Source organism: Poecilia mexicana, unplaced genomic scaffold (assembly GCF_051168715.1).
Source record: "Poecilia mexicana isolate PSO_F unplaced genomic scaffold, ASM5116871v1 scaffold_1, whole genome shotgun sequence".
Taxonomy (NCBI): domain Eukaryota; kingdom Metazoa; phylum Chordata; class Actinopteri; order Cyprinodontiformes; family Poeciliidae; genus Poecilia; species Poecilia mexicana.
Window position 1 is genome coordinate 4,380,181 of NW_028263370.1, and position 21,959 is coordinate 4,402,139.

Genomic DNA, 21,959 nt, shown 5'->3' on the forward strand with positions numbered 1-21,959 from the left:
CAGTTGAATGGTAATTGGAAGAAGGGTGTAGCCAGTTGGGGGCGCACTGTGATTGCGGTCCTATACGGTGGCTGAGGGGACGGAGGTGGGGGTGGAGTGGGGGGGGGACGCGTCGGGGAAGTGGGAGGGGGCACCAAGCATGAACTTCATCTGCTTCATCCGTCTCCTGCTTAACCTGGAGCTTGCAATGGGTCGTTTTTTGTTATTGTTGTTGTTGGTGGTATGGAAGAGGGGGGTCGGGGCCTCATCTTATGATTTCTTATTTGAATTTTAACATTAGTTATTCATATGTTTTTTTTTATTTCTCTTTTTCTACTCTTCACATCATGCCTCCACTAAATTTCCTTTTCCCCCTAAAAAACTGTGGCGGCAGGATAATGATACTCCTAAATTTCTGTTATGGCTTTAATCTGAAGATTATAGTAGCCCCCCATCTGTCCACCTCCTTGAGGACTTTCGGGAAGCCCTGCTTGCTATTGTGACCAATCAGGAAGCTAATAGTTGCTTCATTCTAAGGAAACAGGTGAAAAGAATGATGGAAGCATGTCTGCTTCTAGTGAATTCATTTGAGAACGTGCTAAGAAATCCCTCCCCGCCCCCTTTGGCATTTTCAGGAAACGAGTGGAATGAAGTTATTGATCCACTGTTGTTTCAGGGAGTCACGTTGGCCTAAAATGGTAAATTAAAAAAAAAAAAGAAAAAAAAAAGAGGCTAAATGATTTCCCTGATAATCAAACAGACGAGCTGCAGCAGCGGTCCAGTGGGACATGTTGGCCTAAACTACTTAAAATTCTGGCACAGTGAGAGATGTCTGGGAAAAAAAAGAAGAAAAAAAAAAGGTTTTCATTTACATCACTCTTGCTTGGCTTCAAAATGAGATTATTTAGTTTGGAAGAAAGAGAAATGTTTCCATCTACCCCGTCCTCACACACCTTCGCCTGCGTCCACAGCGCAAACCGGTTTAGATAAGCCTCAGTAAAATAGGGGGCCGCATTCCTTCATCTTTAATGCAGTCGAACGTACAACTAACGGGGCCTATCTTGCATACAGTCCCTCACCACCTTCTCATCTGACCCGAAACAGAATTAGAGGTTGAAGCGGCAAGAATTCATCACATCTTATCGCAACATCCCAGTTGGGGCGCCTGATGTCGTTTACCATGTGGCTAGAATATTTCTTTTTAAATGCTCACCCTCTCTCTCCTTTCTTCTATCTGTCTCTCTCTCTCTCTCTCTCTCTCTCTCTCTCTCTGTCAGTACTTCAGGGACCTACTCCACATCCAACCCCTCAATGTCTAACCTTGGTTCACAAGATCCCAGCACTTTTAACGAAATGGGGTCCAATCATCTTGAACTCAAATTAGAATCTATTTTTTGATTCTCAGAGGTGTTAGGTTCATTAAAAAAGCAAGATTGGCAGCACAATAAAGAGGGTCAAGCAACTTAATCGTTTGACTGCTGCCAGCAAGCTGAACGTGTCAGTCCTTATCGAAGGGAGGCTGTGTTGCTCTTTTCTTATCTTTCCTCTTTTGCTATTTCTTTAAAAAAAAAAAGTCACATTTACACTTTAAATCCTGACCATATTCTTTCAGATGCCAGGCAGAGTGCACTGCAGGCATAGTAATTCACTTGTTGACACATTTAAAGTGTTTTGGGAAAACGCTCATTTCCTCTTAAGCTTTCTCTAATTTTGCTGAGTCACGTTTACAAACCTCAATAGATTTTTGGATCTACAAAAACGAGACTTTTTGATTGTTGCTCGTTCTTCTTTGGAAAATACTTCAAGCTGAGTCGAAATGGACGTGGAGCATCTGTGAGCATCGGGTTTCAAATGTTGAGCACAGATATATGCCCAAACTTTGACTGGGCCATTCTAACACTTGAAAATGTTCTGATCCAAACCTTCCCATCATAGCTCTGGTTGTAAATTTTTCTGCTGTTTTCCCACTTCAAGTCTCTAACCTCTTAACAGGTTTCCCTCCATCTTCCGGCAAGATGGCCTTATTTTATATGCCCTTCTTTAGTTCCTCCTCCATCACCATTCCCTGTCAGGTTATGCGGACAGCCTTGTTTTAGAAGGTTTCCAAGTTTTGCCCGAACACGTTTTGTTTTTCTGCTGGTGGACTGAATAGTTCTTTCTCCCCGATGTGTCCGGAGAAAGAACAGGGAGATTCCTTAATTTTGTTTGTCAATGTTCTCTAACAAACTGCTGAGTTCTTCGCAGAACATCTGGATTTATACCGAGATCAGAGTGCGGCTGGACAAATTAGGTCACTCTGAGGGTAACCGGGTATGCTTGATTTTACTTAGGGCTATCATACCGAGGAGGGCAGAATACAAAGTCATGCCACACATTAATATTTGTAAATCGTTTTGAAAACCATGTATTGTTTTGCTTCCACTTCACAGTAATATCCTAAGAAGGTAAAGCTAAAGTGTGTAAGTTTTATTTAAATTATGTATCTGTTAAAACTGTCACTGTATTCTGACAATAAAAACTGAACTCCTCTGCCTTCTCCCAGTTCTCCTACCAACTGCAGAGATACACAGAAAAACCAGTCAGAAGGAGGGTCTTGGTGCTGTCAATCATGCTTGTATACATGCTGCTCACATGCTCCTCCCTACTTTGCTATGCGGCAGCTGAGTCTGTCATGTAAGCTCAGGTTAGTTAGCATGACCACCGACGCTAACTAACCTGACAAAACAGTTTTCCTGGAATGGTAAGTTGTATCTCTGCCATTAGCACTTTGAGCAGCAGGTACACGACATTGATTGCTGACGCTGACACCCTCCTCCTGACTCTAGTTGGTTGTTTTTGATCGGGAGCGGTGCATTTCTTTCACATCTCAGGCAGCTCAGGCAGGAGGTCATTTTTTTTCATAGATTATGTATCTCATACCGTCAGGACACAGTGACAGTTTCAACAAATATGTAAAAAGCTGATATTTTTAAATTAATTTTACATACTGGTTCTTTAAGAAGTCTGAATACTTTATCGTGTCACACTTTACCTGCAGTCTTGCTGCTTCTGTTACCAACATCCTCTGTTTTGTCTGCTTATCCAGCTGAGCCACCCTCAGGTGTTTTAGCTGAAGACGACTCTCAGGACTCCCCCAGGCTGGGTGTGGCTGACGACGAGCCCCTGAAAGGGGATCCGGACCTGCTCACCTGCGGCCAGTGCCACACCCGCTTCCCCCTGGCCGACATCCTGCTGTTCATCGAGCACAAACGGAGGCAGTGCCACGGCGGCCTCTGCTTGGACAAACCTCTGGACAGGCCGCCATCCTCGCCGCTTGCCTCGCCCCTCTCCACGTCCTCGTCTCACTCTCGAAGCCAGCAGCAGCAGCAGCAGCAGCACCACCCACGGAGAGCACGGCACCCGGTGGAGGTGGCCATACAGGTGTCGTCTCTGGACGAGGATTGTTTATCTGCGCCCTTGCAAGGAATAATCCCCAAGCAGGAGAATGTCACAGGTAAACACACTGGTAGCTTGAGCTGGGCACCTTGACAGAGTCCGCAGCTTCCGGGGTTCACACAGAGTCTGCTCCAGAGGAAGACAAACACGACCTGGGATTTGCTTGGTTTGCTTCTTGTAATTGGGATGTTTGAAAATCGGCACAAGCGGGGAGGAAAACGCGTCTCTTGCTATGTTTTACGGGCTGCAAAAGTTTCCCCAGCTGTGTCACGAAACTAAATGAAGACCAGATACCCTGAGGAAGAAGGAAGCGTTTGGAGATGATGAAAAAGACACAAATGTAGTCAGACAAAGAGACAAATCCTGAGAGGGGGAGCTTAGGCTGAAAGAAGAGATGAGTTTCTGTCGGTTTGTCCTGCATCACAGATGTGCTCAAATCCCGGCGACAGATATCCTCTCTCATGTGGCGCTCGGCGATGTATCTCCATCCCTTACTGGCTTATTACACTGTCATAGAGTATCTCTCTTTCCCTCAAATATGTGCCTGCAGAAGCTCACTCCGGTTCTAAAATTAAAAAGCGATGGAGAAGAATGTAATTATCTGTCAGCGAAGAAGTGTTTATTTGAGGAACTCTACAGCCACTAATTGTCAGTGTTTTTCTTGATTTGAAGTAATTAAGGACTTCTTAGGCCGGCTAGTTGGTTTGCTGGGTGTCCACGGGGGCTAAATGAGGCTGCAGTGAAAACACGAGTTGCTGTGCAAACAAGCATGCGTTCCCTCATGGCTGGTTTTTCTTACACAGCGGGCTTTGATTTCAACCAGCGCATTCAGACGTTTTCCCCTTCCCTTTATCGGGGGCCGATAGCGCGTGCCAGATTGTGCCGATTGTCCGGCTGGTTGTCATTTATTTGATGCCAGCGGAGGCTAAACGCGGGGAGGGCGCTCCGTCGTTCTGCTCTCCTGTTCGGCGTTGGACGGCAATCGCAGACGGCCTTTTTGGTAGAGAGCTACCGTCAGTCAGCCCTCCCCCCTGTGACACAGGATGACCACTGTTTGTTTGTTAACAGTTTGTTAAACATCTGTGTGTACACCCACACACACACACACACACACACACACACACACACACACACACACACACACACACACGCAGACACGTCTGCCATGCCTTTTGGCGTTGTCAGCTGTTCAAACATGCATTTCTTTGCTCATTTAGATCTTCATGCAGTGGAGTTCACATGATATCATAAGGTCGCTGGCATTGTGAACAGAGCTTTATTTATGGGACTTATAAAGTATTTGGACTTTGTGTAACAGCAGAGCCCGTCCAAGGCCGCACAGGGCCCAATACTAAATTTTATTTAGGGATGGCTTCAGCCTTTCTCATTTATATCATCCAAGTTTAATTGTCGTTACAATATAGCTGGGATCATTGCTACGTTTTACAACAGCAAAGTAATATAATTCATCGAAATGTATGGCTTTTTTTTTTTCAGTTCAGCTTAACTAAAATTTAGAGTTAGGTTTCCTTCTTATATTGTCAAGTTGGCACAGGCCTGCTGCCAGTCTCAAGGTTCATCCTGGATTAGAAAAATGTCAGTTTCCAAACTGCTAAATGTTTTTGGTGTACCGGTCCTGAGGTTTAAAGAGCTTCTGTTGCTATCAAAAAAACTGAGTTTACTATTTAGTATGAAGCATATAGTTGTACAGTTCTCCCCTCCCTCACCTGCTGCTGCACACTGCCAGTCTGCTGGCTGAAAGAATGCTTATTTACTTAGACTAAAAACAGTGCTGCAGTGGAAACCTAAGGAGATCAATCAATTACTCTTATTATGGCTGTAAAAGGTCTGATATGCAGCCCAAATGCATGCTGGGTACCAGAACAAATAGCCCTACTCATGATTATTACCTTTTTATACTTTGAGTGTTACTTTCAAATTATTTTAACAGTAAGAATCGGACTGTGTATTGTAGCTCCAGCAGGAATAATTATTGCTTTTCTATTTTTAATAAATCATCTTGTCATTTTTTGTTATTTTCATGGTAATAACATGATACTCCAAAAATCTTGCATCGATATGACATTTACTTTTGACGTTTAAGTATCATGAGGGCAGATAGAGCATAAAAATCAGTTTGTCTGCTTCTAAAATAAAAATAAAAATGTCTTCCTCGCTGAAGTTACACTGATATGCATTTTGGATATAAAGTGGGACACCACCGGCGTCTTGCTTGTGTAAAAATAAAAAAAAAATGTAAACCTGATTTTTTGAGAATGTTCGTGCTTTTAGGATCTTCCGTTCCCCGTAAGCTCATACTTTCATCTGACTCCGAGTGACCTGTCAGGATTAGGTTGAGTTCAATTTTTGGAGGGGTACGTCTGCATCAGCTTCTTTATTTTATTACATTTCATGTAAAAAAATAAAAAAATAAATCAAAAGAATCTGATCAGCAAATAAATAAAGCCATAGAAACATTTTGGGTCAAGCAGAAAATGTGTGCAGAACAGACAGCAGATGCATGTCAGCCGGTCCCCTCCACTGCTGCTGCCGCCTCCACCTCCACCACCTCTGCTTTCTGCATCCAGGATTGATGGATGAAGACTGGCAGTGCCAGTGAGCCACCTCGCGCTCCATATGCTTGCTGCCATGTTCTTTCACCCCTTCTCGGTTAGAGTCTGACACCGAGCTGAGGCATCTCAATGCATACTGTCCCTACACTTGCTTCTCATTCTCACTCAGTTCCAGGAGAGTGCATAATATGCTGCAGCCCTGCACTCGAAAGTGGCCCCTTGTGCTCCTCACCCTCCTCCTGACCTGTCATTTGACACAGATAGATTTCCATATGGACAGCAGTTTATAAACGTGATGGCGCTTGGTTTAGGCTGAGAAAGGAGGCTGCTGGACTCAGAGGGTGCCGACACCCAGGGGACGACTGAACCTGAAGGTGGGGGATGCAGGGTGAGGGCAGGACAGGAAGTCGGAATGAGGGGCCTCATTCTGCAATGGACCCGGAGCTGGAGAGGAGCTGTGCCTTTCCGTCTCTGTCTGGGGGACAGCTGAGGCTGTCTGGGAGTCCTCTGACTGCAGCTGGGGCCGGGGCCTGCTGTCTGGAGCTCCGGGCCGTTAGCTGAGGGCAAAGCAGCCTGCACGCCGTCATTTGCATGATAAACAATTTAAGATATGCATAGGGACATCGAAGCTTGTCTGCAGATTATTGATGGCCCAGAAAGAAAGCAGATGATGGTTTCTCAACCTGAGATATGTTAGTGCTGAATGGAAGCAACCAGGATAGCAGCCGTATTAAAGAAGGGATAAGGATTAAATTAACTTTACTCTCATATATATATATATATATATATATATATATATATATATATATATATATATATATATACAGTTTTGACATGTTTGTTAAAACTGTTACAACAGTGTAATATGAGACGGATAGCCTGTGGAAAAAAATCAAGCTCCTCCGCCTCTTCCCAGTGCTGCTATAGACCGCTCCCAGTCAACGACCATGCTAACTACTATTCACGACAGGCTCTGCTGACCGGCAGACGCTGCAGTGTGCCAGAGAAAGGGACTTGGTGTGAGCAGCGCGTACACAAGGGAGACTGACAGCGCTAAGACCCTCCTCCTGACTCTGATTGGTTGTTTCAGACCAAGCTGTCCGTAGTTAGTTGGAGCACTTGAAGAAAGCAGAAGAGCTTGATTTGGTCACAGATTATCTGTCTCATACTGTCACAGTTGCAAAGAACTTCAAATGCATAATTTCCACTTTTCATAATTAACCAAAATCCCCTAACAAATCCCTCAGGGGATATTAAAGCTTTGTCACTGTGCAGGTGTTCAGACCCTTCCAGCGATTCCTCTAGAAAAGTCTCCAGGAACAAACTTAACATTTTTTTCTTTCTGGTGTTACTGGAAACTTCTGGAGGCTTATTTTTTATTTTCTCAGCAAGCACCAGCAAGCACTGGGTCCAACCGTGGGCCCTGAAGCACACGAAAACAACTTTAGCGCCATTAGCAGCTAACGATCGGTGGCCAGAATTTCACCAGACCCTTTAAAGATGGTGTAGGCTCATTCTGTGCTATTTTAACTTAGTGTTGTCTACTAAGAAGTCATTACTAGTCACCTTTGTCAACTTGATGGGGCATCTACTGCCTTTCTTACTTCAAAAATATGTCTCAACCATGAATACAATAGGGCTTCAAGTTTAAAGAACACAGTTCCATGCCTAGGGCATAACAACAGCTTGCATTTTTCTTCACCATAATAGGATAAATGGGAACAGCAACAACATAGTTCTTCCCTTTAATGACAAGAGAAAAACAAAAATCTCCGTGCACCCTCGTGTTTTATCTTTTTATTCTGAATAACTGGAGGAAGATGCCTTTAAACTTTTTTAGGCTTAAACATGTCTTGTTCTTCATGTGCCACATTCTGTAATTAGCATCTCCACAACGCGTTTGTCTTTGTTGGATTATGTTAGAGTGCCACCCCATTTTTCTGCTTATATTTGCACATCATTTTTGGCTCAACTACTCATCCCTCGCAGCATTAGCACCTTTTACATTCTCACCAGCGTAGCCACATGTGTTAATGAGGCCACTGTAGCTGTGCCAATCGACCAAAATCTCACACTTTGACTCCTTCGCGCGAGCCGCCTCCATTGTAACCTGGACTCTGAATCGATACCGAGTCAATTATGGCAGCCACCTATTCCCCTCCTCCGCTTCCTCCCCTTTTCCATATGGAGGAAAACACTGTAACAACGGAGCCGTATTTCTTAGCTCAATTGCTTCCAGCTTTCTGGATGTGTGTAGTCGGACACAAAGGTGTTTAGGAGGCTCTGTGCTGGCACTTTGCCACCTTTCTCCACCTTCTCTTCCCTGGCCACATGCATCTACACGGGGTATCGCTCAGGCAGAACCTGGGGGTGAGCGGTGCGTTTCACAAGAGAGTGTGTGACCTGGGGGGGGGGGCGCGAGGCGGGCTGGAGGGGCTCCTTTAGCTGTGATATCCTGTCCCGTGTATGTGTGCGGAGGCATATGGTGGGGCATCGTGCAAGTTTTACGTGCTGCGCCTTTGTTTCGGTGATCACTTTAATTGATACTGAAAAGGCACAGATGCTTGCTGCTGTAATTATTGGACACCGGCTAATATTTGAGCATAAGCGCCCCCTTTGTCTGTGAGAACTGACTCTAATTTGATCGCACAGTCGCTTTGGGCTCTGATAAGATCAGTCCTATTTTTGGCTCGGCTAAGTTTTAATGGAGGTGAACGGGAATGTTGTTTTTTTTTTTTTTTTGAGGATGAATTTTTCATAAAGGACATTTTTGTATTCCGAAGCCGAGCTCCAAACACCCACAAATGTTGTCGGAGGAGATTTGTCGGCCTTTGTTGTTGGATTAAATGCTAGAGCCTCTGACTGCATTTAAGAGCCGAAGATGTTTACATATTGAGTGCGGATGTGGTGTTAATGCCCGCGTGTGTATGAGTGTGGGTTTTGACCACTTAAACGGTTTATGGCTTTATGTTGGTGTGTGCGAGAGACAGGGGGAAAAAAAAAAAAGAAAGAAAAGAAAGCATGTGCGTCGCTCTGTTTGTTAAAGCTTTACTACCCTGGGCGTGCAGGCTGAACATGAAAGCGTCTTTGACTTGGCAAGCCTTGCCTGAGGACACCTCTCTGTGGACCATGCCAGGCCAGACTTGGCACACAGCGGTGGGCTTGAAACACTGGCTGGGCTTAACCATGTGTGTGCAAGTCAGAGTAGGTATATCTGTTTTGTGGATCCGTGAGGGAAAACGTACAGTGAGGGGGAAGCCACATGCAAATGTGCATGCGTGCGCGCGTGTGTGCGTGTGTGTGTGTGTGTGTGAACGACAGCAGGAAGGTAGGTAGGTGCCGGAGTGCATGTTCACGTGCGTGTGCCGTCCTCTCTGGAGCGGGGGCTCCTGGCCTGGGCTTCCTGTGTCTCTGTTTGTCTTCTAACAACCCCAGCACCAGCGCCTCGGGCCATTCAGGTGGAGACTAGTTGAAGTATGCACACAAACACCGAGTCGCACAAACACAAGCGCGCCGTGCACAAAAAGGAGGCTCGTGCGAGCGGACTCACTGACACAAATCTGCCTGACGAACACGACGCGCGCTCGTTTTAGGAAGTTACACTCGCGCACACATGCGGCATCTGAGGAACTCCCGCCTGCGAACCTGTGTTTTGTCTAGAATAAATGTGTTGCGGGAGAGGCCCCGTGATGTGTTGTGAGCTGATGAGATGTGTCAGAAACATACGATCCTTATTTTAACTCCCCCCCCCACCCCCGGTTTCTGACCCAACACTCCCTCCACCCCCCTTACATCTCGTAGCACTCCGCTGGTTTGCCTGGGGGAACTGGAAACTGAAAGTTTTGGCTACATTAGCGTGTCTGCACCTCTTAAAGGCTTCCAACTTCCACCCTAGAGCTCATTCTCGCTCTTGCAGACTTGGCCGCAGAGCCAGTTGGAACAAACATGCGCCGCGTCTCCCTCTGTCCCCGCTACCTACTGTTGGACTAAGATGCACAAGAGAAACAACCTTGTTTGTCCACGGTCGCGTCACATAAGATGGAAAAAAAAGAAAGAAAAAAAAGCAATCCTCAAAATTGAGCGTGTCCTGGCGCTGTCTTGTCAATAGCGTGGCAGGCAGTCACATCCGTGGGTCAGGGGTCATCTGACAGTGTCGGGGCTCGTCATGCCAGCCCCTCCCCTCCACGCTGGTTTCACCACCTGCAGGTTAATGACTTTATTTTTAGACAGAACAGAAACAGAGAAGAAAAACGTGGCTTTGATGCAGCTGCAGCTCGGGAAGTGACTGATCAGAGCAAGAAGGACAGACGTGATATTTTAGGAAGGCGGATTAGTTCGAGGTGTGAAAACGAAAAGATATTGAGACGATTCAGTTTGAACTTTTTGCTTTGTTTTTTAAAAGAAACATTCTCATCAGTCTTCAAGTCCTCAAGTAGATAAAGAAACTAGACATATTAATTTCTTGCTGTGTGACCCTGAAAAAACTTTCCAACCAGTCAAGCCCCGACAAGTTTATTTGCATATCACTATTCATCTGCAGGGTCATTCAAAATGCTCCACAGCGAAACAAAAGAACAGAGAAAAAAATAAACAAACTAAAAAAAGTACACAAAGTGCTACACTGAGCATCTTGTAAAATCATAAGCCACGAGAAATAATCGCTGAATAGTAATTTTTTTAATTTTTTTTTATTATGAATTAATTGAATTGAACAGTAAAGTTTTCAGTCTTGATTTAAAGGGGCCAAACAGTTTTACACATCTCAGGTTGTCAGGAAGTTTCTTCCAGAGGTGAAGAGCATAAAAGGTAAAAAGCCTCATTTAGTTCTGGTCTTGGGAACTCTGAAATCAATTTTGGCCCAAGATCATTTAGTGCCACCAGTAGAGCAAAAAAAATACCATGTTTACTATTATTTGCTCAGTTTACAGCTCTCAAATAATAGAAAATATAGTGCCATTGCCAAATAAAACAACTACTTAAAAATTTTTGTTGAGGTTTTTAAGCATATACCACTTTCTTATAACTTAGTAATTTGAAAAACTTACATTTTTAAATTTAAAGACCAAGTTTAAAAACCATAAATTAGGATGAAATCTTTGGGGCTAAGAATAGACGAAATACACAGGCTTAAATCAAGGGTATGCATATAACTAAATTTAACTCATGTCTGCATGAGCCGTATGTGTAGCTTTAGGGTTTAAACAAGATCAGTGGTTTCCTGTGTTAAACGTGTAGTGAGACAGAACACAAAGTGTTTCCCTTCAGAGAAACGGCTTGAGGGAAAAGCAAAGCAGAGTTCAAATCAAAAAGGCAGTTTTCACCAAAACTACTGTTTTTATTGGTAGCTTTTTACACTTCTTTGCTCTTCTACCAGGCAGTTACTTTGATTGGTCAGCGAACGTTTTATTATTAAAACAATTTTTAAATTGTCAATATTCCTTTGCTCCTATGTTTTTAGATGCTTTAATGAGGCGTTTAAATGTTTATTAGCTGTATGAATATTTATATATTGTGTTGAGAATGAAACGAATAATAATAAAAAAACCTTAACATAAACTATGGTTGATTGTCAGATTCCCTTTTTTTTTTTTTACAAACACACTGCCATAACTACAAAACTAAACTAATTAAGATGAAACAAAAGTTTTAAAAACAATGAAATAAGGTTTGTTGTTCGGTGGGAAAAGCTGCATCGTGTTTCGTTCTCAGTCACACAGGAAGACCGTCCTGTCTCCTACCTCCATTTACCTTGTTAATAACCATCAGATTCTATGAAAATACCAACCCGGTGAAAAGAGTCTGAAGGTTCCTGAAGTTTTCACATCAAGGGTTATGCTGTCCACTTTGGTCTGGTTGGACTAGTTAGCTAAAGAAGCACCTTAATTCAAAGACCCTGAACTATTCCTGTGAGAACGCCATCTCAAGCTATTCATATTATGACTTGTGTTTAAGGCCACAGACCATTTGCTTTGTCCTTCTCATGCTTAATAAGACTAAGGCCACACAAAAAGCTCAGTGATGAGGAATGCATGCTAGTCTAAGTATATGGATATGAGTGATTGGATTTCCTTTGGCCTAAAACCAAGAGTGCCTGCATCATTCTCTGTGACTGAAACTCTCAGAGCTGTTTAGCAGGAACATGCTTGAGGTTTTGTAAAATATAAATGTGTACCAGTGGTGGGATTTACACCAGTGGGGCTTCAGAAGCTGCGTTGCCTCTCTAATAGTTCAAGTCAAGCCTGCATTTGATCTCCGATTCAAACCCCACATCTTTTAAATGTTGATTAAAAGATAATGACTTGCCTTCATTCATTTTTCAACAAGTCGTAATTTAGTCATTAAAAACACTTTAGACTGTAAAACGATTTTTTTTGTTGCGCGGCTTTTCGCTTCGACACAGAAACGTGCAATCAGGAGCCGGAGAGGAACGGACTGTCGTGAGCGCCGATGCCAATCCTGTATGCATGGATGCATATATGCATGCACATGCACTTATACCTTCGCTTCATCCCCCCCCCACACACACACACCAAACTGACCTCTGGTCCCCCTTACCACACAGACACACACACACACGTGCACGGTCATAAAAGCACGCTCCTGTCCCAGGCACCCTTTACTTTTTGCAGGCTGAATCTCACTGATAACATACTGGCGTCCTCATTTAAATTTGAAGCGCTTCTTTAATCTTCAAAGGCCTGATTGCTTTATGAATATGCATGGACTGAGCTGACTCTCAGTTCATTACCTTGTTGTAAATTCTAATGACCATTAGGGCCCCGCACGGTAATTGCCAATTGTTTTGCATTTTTGATTAGCCCATTACTGGAGCACATTCTGAACATGTCTGCCCTGCCAGCCTGCCAGGCCACGGCAAAGAAACAGCGGGAGGAGGAAGAGAGGGAGGGTGTGCGCGAGTAAGAAAAAGATGTGATGGGTAGTGAAATAAAGTGTAGGGAGTGTTAAATTTGAGGACTGGCTCGAGATGCTGTAGGCTGAGGAATAAAGAAGGAGATGGGGGGGTGGGGAGTTAAAGACAATAAATGCGGAACTTGATGTTCCATAAACAAGGTCTGTCCTGGATGTTTCGGCAGAGCTTGAGTGCAAGAGCATGTACCTGGCTGCCTTTATGTCAGCGTGTGTATTTGTTTACTGCATACTGGGATGTCTGGATGACGGCGCGTACACATCCGAGTTTGCGTGCAGCTCTGTTCGCTGGACGGGACAGGCGGAGTACTGGGAGTGGAGAGATTCTGGTGTAGCTTCCCGATGCGCTGTGTGTCTGGGACTCATGAAAAATTGATGGCTCCTAGCAGAATGGCATTGCCCTGCTACAACTTGATAACATCTAATGGATAATTTAGCGCTCTAAAACCTGGAGGCCGCCCCTTCTCCTTTAGTAGCTCGGAGAGAGCACAGCAGCTGCTGAGCTTTGGGGAAAGGGGGGGGGGGGATGCTGTGGCTGTTTGTCAGATAGATACAGAAAAGTAACAAGCGAGAGTGAAGAGAGAGAAGGACAGATAGAAACACCTTAATGTTGGAGCGGGTACAACCGGAATGCCTCGGGAAAGTTTGCGGTGTCAAAAGCCGACAGTCCCTCTGTATGAGTCTGAGCTTGTAAATATTGTGACTGTGGCTCAGCGGGGAGAGTGCCGTCTTGCAATCTGAAGGTTCGAGGTTTGGCTCCGCTTTTTGTGCCGTCACAGGCCTCAACCCTGAGCCGCCTTCGGATCTGCGGTGTAGGAGTGGGTGATCTAGTGTGAGACGCTTTGAGTGGTCAGTGTGACTGGAAAAGCTTTGGAAGAGATTTTCACAATATGAAAGCTCCAATTTAATAATATGTACACAAACATGTAGAGTTCTTCATGTACATGTTGCCATTTTATCTTGTTTTTCCAAGTAAGAAAGGCAACGATTATTCCCACCAAACATAAAGTAACATAAGATTTTAAGTTTTGCAGCTATTTTATTAAGTTAATCATTTTACCTTTAACTTGTGTTTGTCCCACAATCAGTGGGTTGCTGGTTCCATCTCCTTCTTCATCTGCCTTGCCAGTCGGTTTTGGTCAGGGGGCCCGGTGGTACGGCAGCCTCGCTTCTGTCAGACTTTCCCAGGGCAGCTGTGGCTACAATCTAGTAGCTTTCCACCATCTGTGTATGTGAATGAATGACAGAATGTAGTGTGAGGCGATTTGGAGTCTCTGGACTTGATAAAGCGCCACACAAGTACATTTACCATTTTTATTTTGAATCAGAAACCTGATCGTTTTTAAGTGTTTGTTGCACAAAATATTTAGCCTCTTTAATATTCCACTATTTATAGAGTAACACAATGACAGCAAGCTGATATTAGCTGATTAACTCACTCAGCTAATCCAGAAATGAGTTTGAAGTCCACTGCTCCCCGTAACCTGCTGACTGTCTGAAAAAAGCCAAATCCGTCTTTCTTAGAACAGAGAAAAAATGTATGGTAGCCGTCTTTCAGGCAGCTTACTGACAGTGTGCAGCAACACTTTGGGGTGGGGAACTGGTGACATTTCAAACCTGAAATCTTTATTTTCCTTTTTCCTTTTTGTGTACTGGCCTTTCAAACAAGCTGTAAAGAAACAGAATATACGTTTTGTGCCCTGATACTCTTCCAAATATTGGTGTTTCTAAAAAAAAAAAAAGGGAACCACTTTTTCTGCGTCCTCTCTCTTTATCACCACAACGTTTCAGTGCAGTGGTTCGGTCTCATTGTCATATTCCCGTAGTTTTAAGATGTTGACAGCTGGGTAATCATCTCCCAGTAAGACTGGAAGGCAATGAGTGAACTGTCAGAGTGTCTCCAAGGTGTGGAGCCCCACTTTTCTCTGCTGCCCCTTGTGATTTTCACAGGTTGTCTGAAAGGGACAGTGTATTTGCTCTGTCTTTGCTTTGGTGATAGTGGCTAAAATCACAGTAAAGTAACTGTTTTAAATTGCCCAGCAGCTGTTCAGAGTTAGCAGGCTTTTTGGCTATAGGTTTTCACACTCTCCCAGGCTGACTGAGGGTCAGACCCAGACGCTGCAGCAGTATCAGCAGCGACAGCAGAGCCCGCTACGACCACAGGAGTGTTGGGGAGACAGCATGATAGATGGCTTTGTTAAAGGGTCCCAGGGTGTCCCCCTGAACTTGAAGCACTCTGTTTATCTTCAATGGGAGAAGCGCGTAGAGTAGCGGGCAGTGGGGAGCTGGAAGGAGGACGAGGAGGAGGAGTAAGAGGAGGACAAGAGGGAGAGAAAAGGAGTCGAGGAAGAGGGAGAGTAGAGGCCTGTGTCTGAACGGGCCTGGATGGGGGTTGGGGAGGTTAAGGGGGGGTCGTGAGCAGGCACGGCTGCTGCCGAGACAGGGGAAGAGGGGGATGGGGGAGGCTCTCTTCATAGCTGTCCATTAACAGATGAACTTGGCAATGATCCAGGCCTCAAAGGTCTTGGGAGACAGACACACACACACACACACACACACACGCACACACACAATTACACACACACACCGCTTCATGGCTGCCTGGTACCTGCTGACTATAGATGGAATGCCACCATGGCTCTTTTTTGTCCAGAGGCGAAAGAGGACACGTCTCTGGTTCACCTATGACAGAACCAGTTCAGACCGGTTAGGAAGCGAGGCCGAACGGAGGAAGATGGACAGGCCCTCCTCAGTTGCCCGGCCCTCCTCTGACTCTCCTCTTCCTCTTGTCCTCCTGTTTTCCAGGCTTTAGTGGAGGAAACAGAGAGAGAACCTCTAACCTGGGGGTACAGGACAATGCGCAAGTGAGAAGAAAGAAGCGAGGGAGCGTGGGAACAAAGCGAAAGACCAGTGGAACTGGTCGCGAACGGGGGGGTGGGAAGAGTGTTCGGTTGTTGCCGGTGCTCTTCTCTTGATGGGACAACATGAGCTTAACACCACTGCAGCTATTGTGTACTGAAAACATTGCAGCAAACATGAGAGTGGCGAAAAAGAATTTGATACAGAAGATGGCACATAAAGGGCTGTTGTGCTGTGTGGGCAAGAAACCTTTTATTTGACTCAGCTGTACCTGTAATCATATCTCCCATACAGGATAGTCATGTGTTTCTGGAAAGAAAATCTTGTTTTTGAATCCGCGCCGGCAAATGCCATAAAATATACATATAGCTTTACGCAGATTCGTTTGTGTTCGTTGAGCCGACGGTCGGTTCTGTTTTCGGCGTAAGACTTGGCATCTTTAAGGCACATTGAACGCGTCGCGCTGAAGCGTGCCGAGGCAAAACAGATTACCGGAGTTCAGGAGCAGACAGTTTTATCAGAACTGTCCACGCTTCTGAGTAGGACAGGTTTGAAAAGGATCCCTTGGTTGCACACCTTGGAGCCAGATGCTGCTGGCCGGGGGAGAGAATAGCAGCGGCGTATTTTGTGATGTATATTTCTTAAGACTTCTGTTTCCTTCTGCAACCGACCTGATGCTTATGCGCACACATGGTCCAAATTAACACCAGGTATTTTCCCCCTCCACTGTTTTGTACCTTTGTGGTTTTGTTTGTTTCGTACCCATTTAAGCTGCCCGTCACCCGATTATTTAAACTGACCACGAGTCCATTCATACTCGTCTTACGATGTTCAGCACCTACCTTGGCAATTTGAGGTAATTTTCTACCTTCTTTTTTGACTTAACTCATTGTAGTAATATGACTCTGATTAATATCTGCCAGCCAGAGGTCACTAAAAGGTATTTTGAATTTGATCCGGCGTCACAATCTGTCATGTTTAACTGAAAATAGAAGTGCCTTTTACTAATCCCGCATAACAGAAGTTTTTGTTAGACAAAGGCGTGTGAAACAAACAAAAAAAAGGAAAATATTTGCCACAATAACAAAAAAATCTTAACAATGCATTGCATCATTACAGACTTAAAATGAAAAGCCTACTTGCCTGTCTTCATATCTCAGTTTTTGTTGATGTGACAGTTTGATTGAGAGAGGAATGAATTATTAAATATGGCACGAATGTGTTTACATCAAAGAACCTTTACCTTATTCGGTGTATCCTCGTATTTTTTATGGTTAGGAACGAAAAGTGTTACGATTATAACAACATAAAAAGTCCTCTGTTGTTTCACTTGAGGATACTAAACAGATGCTATGACATCATATGTCAATGGATGCAGGGAGTCTTTAGGTGGAAATCATATGCAAGCTGCAGGGCAAACATGGATAATGTATAGCTTTGCGTCTGTGCACACATTGTGTTTATGTACATCTCCATGTAAATGCACGCACTGCCATTTGCATCTATTTCACACATGCTAGAATGAGTTTATTTTTTTTCTACACAAGGTTTTTCTTCTTCGTCTTTTATCTTCGTACTTTTCTCCCAGCTTTCGGCTTCGCTCTGTTTCTGAGAAGTGTGCTTTCCGTTTTTTCTTTTTTTCTCTAATACGCTGCATAGCTACTTTGGTGCGAAGGCCAACTAAATGGCTTGCTTTTCTGCGTTCGTGTGTTTGTGTGTGTCTGAGAAGATGGCTGTTTTTTTTTATAATGCCCCCTGCTAATTTGCATATGTATATGTGCAGATTGTATGAGAAGAGCTCTCACACTTGGAGCAGTTGGGTGGGGAGGGTGACGGGGGACTGCTGTTGTAAGGGTTCGGTATGTAGTTTATGTGTGTGTGTGTGTGTGTGTGTGTGTGTGTGTGTGTGTGTATTATAAGGAGGGGGTCTAGTTGGCACTTTCACCCCCACCTACCCCCCAGACAAAGCCGGCCACTACTCCCAGATGGTAGTCTGCTCTCTCCGGCCATGTGTCTGGTGTATGTGTGTGACTGTGTTATGGACAGAGGCAGACACAAAGAGGAGGGAGAGTGACGGAGAAAATCTGCAAGTGAGAGTTGAATGCATGAGATCCAGGCTTATAGATATGCATAAGGTAGATGCACATGGATGGGATGAGTTGAGACTTCACGGGCGTCCTTTGGATGTCTACGCTTGACATGACTAAAAGCAGTCCACTGTGGACCCCCACTTTGTGCCTTGCTCTAAATGCATTAGAATACATAATTCAAGGCAGATGGACACAGAGAGGAAAACGAGAGGACTGTGAGGAGAGAGGGATGGACTAGAAGAGGGGAGAAAGGGGAAGGACGGCAGAGCAAAGATAATAGCTGGTTGCGCTTTGTCTTACTGAAGATGACCTAGAGATGTCCATGGTCGTCTGGGTAATGAGGTCAGCATTAAAGAGAAAGCATCAGGATTATGTTTACTTCAACAATCTGCTGGACAGTGAGACAATGACAGATTAAGCTGAGACACTTTTGGTCTACGGCCAAAGGAAAGATGCATGTCAGACAGATACTCCGTGATCCCTGGTAGAGATGCGCTGATAGGAGGTTTGTGCCCAATTTCCGATATCCATGTTTTTAATAAAGCTTCCAATTCTGCATTTTGAAATACAAATTTCTAAGTTAAATTTGACTCTATTATTTTACAACAAAGACACAATGATTATAGAGACAACAATTTAAACTCTAACATCCAATATTGTTGGCTATCATGGTTAGCAATGCTAGGTTTACTGAAATAACTGGTGTTTTTTTTCCCCCTTACTGCTGAGATTTCCAAAAGATTGCCAAACTTTCCAAACCCAGCATGTTCCATGATAGAGAGAGGTTGAAAATCTCCGAAGGAAAACATTACTGTTCTCTGTTTAGCCTTCACATCATCTACTGAAAGTCTTGCTCTTGCAGCCATGAATGCTCTACTAACCGTTATTAGTGACAGAAATAACAGTTTCCTGCCTTTCAATGGTGGTAGGAGTAAACCTGTTGCAATAAACAATAAATCAATTGATCGCATGATAAATGAAAATGAACTCAATAATTTCCATTTGCAAGACTCGTCGTTTTTCACTTTTCTTTCTCTTTCTACCAAAAACTGGATAATAAAAGTCTTCATTCTGGTGTTTTGATCTCAACTAGACTTTTTTTTAAAGGACAGTTTTGTTTGCAAAGACTTCATAATTTATTTAATTTGTTGTTTCTGTCATTTTTGTTTATTTATTTTCGATATTTGAAACATCTTCCAGTTCCAGTGTTAAATTTTATTAGAATTTAAAGTTTGTTGCTCGTTGAGAATGCGTTATTATGCCATTACAAATATATAACTTGAATGGTCTCAAAACAACAATATTCCATATTCTGGGACAATTTATTGTCCAGCAAAATGTGTTATTGTGACAGGCCCAGGCAGAAGTTCACCCTGTAATCGGCTGGTTGCTGGTTTGATGCCCACTCTGCCTGCCTCTGTCGTCGTGTCCTTGGGCAAAATACTTCACCTTGGCTGCTGGTGGTGGTCAGAGGGCCCGGTGGTGCCGGTGCATGACAGCCTTCCTTCTGTCAGACGGCCCGAGGGCTGCTGTGGATAGCTTGTCACCATCAGCATGTGAATGTGTGCGTGAATGACTGAGTGTAGTGTGAAGCACTTTGCGGTTCTCCAGACTGGATAAAGCATTATAAAGTACAAGCCATTTACTATAAATTACTTTTTTTTTAAGGTTTTGTGGATCTCTTACTCCTGTATAGCTGGACAGGATGAAGGACAGAGAGAGAAGGGAAAGACATGCAGTAAATGGTCTGGAGCACTTACAAGTTATGCATGTGCTACTGAACATGCATAACTTTGAGCCTTCTTCACTCAGTAACAGCATCCGCACTGAAGTGTGAGAACATTACAGATCCAGTAGTGATTGATTAGGAAGGCTGGAAAAAGTTTGGATTTTTTAGTCACCGGTGTGAAGCTGGAAATCAACTTATTCTGAAGTTCTCTCAAACACTTGCAAGTAAATTTATTGTAAGTGGCAAAGATATTCAGGTAGTGAGAAGTCAGGTGGTAATTCTTGAGTTTGTGGATTAGCTCTTAAAGTGTCATGGTTCAGATATTCCCAACCAAAGCCTGCTCAAGAACTTTGTGTAAATCTCGTTTCCCTCCAGGGAACGTACAGGTTGAGTCGGGTCCACGGCCGCGTTAAGAAGCGGCTATCTCTTGCTTGGATAGACTACAACTGATGTTTGTTTTTCTTGTTTCCTCAGACATAAACACAGCTCTCGCATCCAGACAAGCAGGCTGACAGGAAGTCATCCTCTCCTGTGTTTTTTTTTTTCCTCTTACATCATTGTCCTCTGCGAGCTTGAGGCAGACGTTGCAGGGTTTAAAATGTCCTGTGTGCACGAGTACAAAGTCAGGTTAACTCAGATGGTTTGTGAATTTTTCAGTGAGATCCCTCCCACCTTTGCCCCCCTCTCAGCCGCCATTGTCCCACCGCTATCTCCCCCCCTGTGGCCTTTCTCTCACACCTGTCAGACTGGTTCTCCCTCCCTTTCATTAGAGGAAAACCCTTCTCCGTTTTCTTGACCAGGTGGCATTTTGTTATCGCACAAGAAACCAAAGTCACGTATGACAACCCTTTACCCCCATGGTTCAAAGTGCCAAGATAACTGTTCTCTATTTATACCTTTATTGAAGCGAGCTTGCCTCTTGCCAGCTAGCGCTCTGGCAGGGAGAGCTCTCCATGCTGGACATGCCCCGTCCTCCCCAGGCTCTCGTACTGCAGTTGTCTGCCAAGTTGTAGGGCCAGATTGCCTGTAATAGGTCTGCTATTTCCTTCTCATCATCTGTCAGCACTCCGGATCCAACTGCTGGGTCCAAAGAGGGCTACCGCTCTCCAATTAAAAAGGTTAATTTGCCCTCGTGCATCCCCCCCTGCACCCTCTCTGCCGCCTTCCATGACTTCATTAGCACTTATTTTCATATGTGTTGCTTCCTTTTAATTTTTATTTTTTTTTAATGTCTTTTGTATTTCCTTTTTAACTAATCTTTGTTTTCCATAGCAGTGGTAAGGGTGAACACTCATTAGCATTTCTGAGCCACGATTCCTTGGCTTCAATAGGAATTATTCCTATTGATATTATTTACTCTTGGAACGTCGATTTATATTTCGTCGAGCTGCATTTACTCAATTTTTTGTTTATTCACTGGGAGAATTAGAAGGCTAAGTGGCTAATTATAATGTTACACCATAACCCTTCGCATTGTTTGTGTGTTTGCAAAGGTCCACCTTGTTACCACTGTTCTCCAGAACTACTAGGAGGGGACATTTCCCTTTAAACTGGTCATATATTTTTAAAAGTGTAAAATGTTCTCATAAATAACAAGAAATTCAGAAAATGTGAAAGTATTCCTGCAGTTTTTATTTTTGGTCTCAAGACATACAAAGATTTTACATGTTAACATGAAAAACCAGAAGAAAATTCAGTCACGCTCTTCGAACTGGTTAAAGTTCCTCTAGTGATGCTAAAAACCCTTTGGAGTGACTCTGAGTTTCTCTGGCTGAGTAGAGCATCGATGTTTATATTTAGTTATTTGGAAAAAAAATTTGCGCTTCTGTGTATGAAAATATCAGTACATATAATGGATAAGTAACATTAATACATAACTTTGCATGTATTAGTACCGCTTTTCTCGTGTAAGAGATTATATCATATGTATTTTTATAAAATATTTATATAAAACACCTTACAGAGCTTACAGCATAACTGCTCATTATGGTAAAATATTCAGTGTTTTTTTTTTTTACCACCACCACAAATTCAGTATACACAGTAAAAACATTATGCACTTGTCGCGCGTTACTTTAATTGTGGGATTTGTATTAATGTTGCTAAAGAGCCGACTTTGTTTCACAAGACAAAAACATTGTCAGCTGTTTATCTTGCAATACATCACAAGTCTCTCACAGAGGTGCCACTCACTTCAAATGCGGCTGATCTTGAGTGGATGAAGAGCGTAACCTGCTCCAGTGGGAGAGAAAGTCCCCAGCTTTCTCTCATCAGCAGTGATCTCTCCCACTCAGACAGATGGAGAGGAAATCTTGACCTTACGGCCCGCTGCAGCCCTCCTCTCCTGTATTTTTGTGCATAGTGCTT

The 21,959-nt window shown here is 43.8% G+C and overlaps 1 protein-coding gene across 1 annotated transcript in view; it reads left to right on the forward strand.

The window, feature by feature from the left end:
* The window catches only part of bcl11ab (BCL11 transcription factor A b), a 45,182-nt gene that overhangs the window by 2,261 nt on the left and 20,962 nt on the right, over window positions 1-21,959 (forward strand). The window contains exon 2 of the mRNA XM_014978305.2: window positions 3,065-3,472. Within this exon, the coding sequence (XP_014833791.2) occupies window positions 3,065-3,472 (408 nt within the window). The remainder of the gene's footprint in view (window positions 1-3,064; window positions 3,473-21,959) is intronic.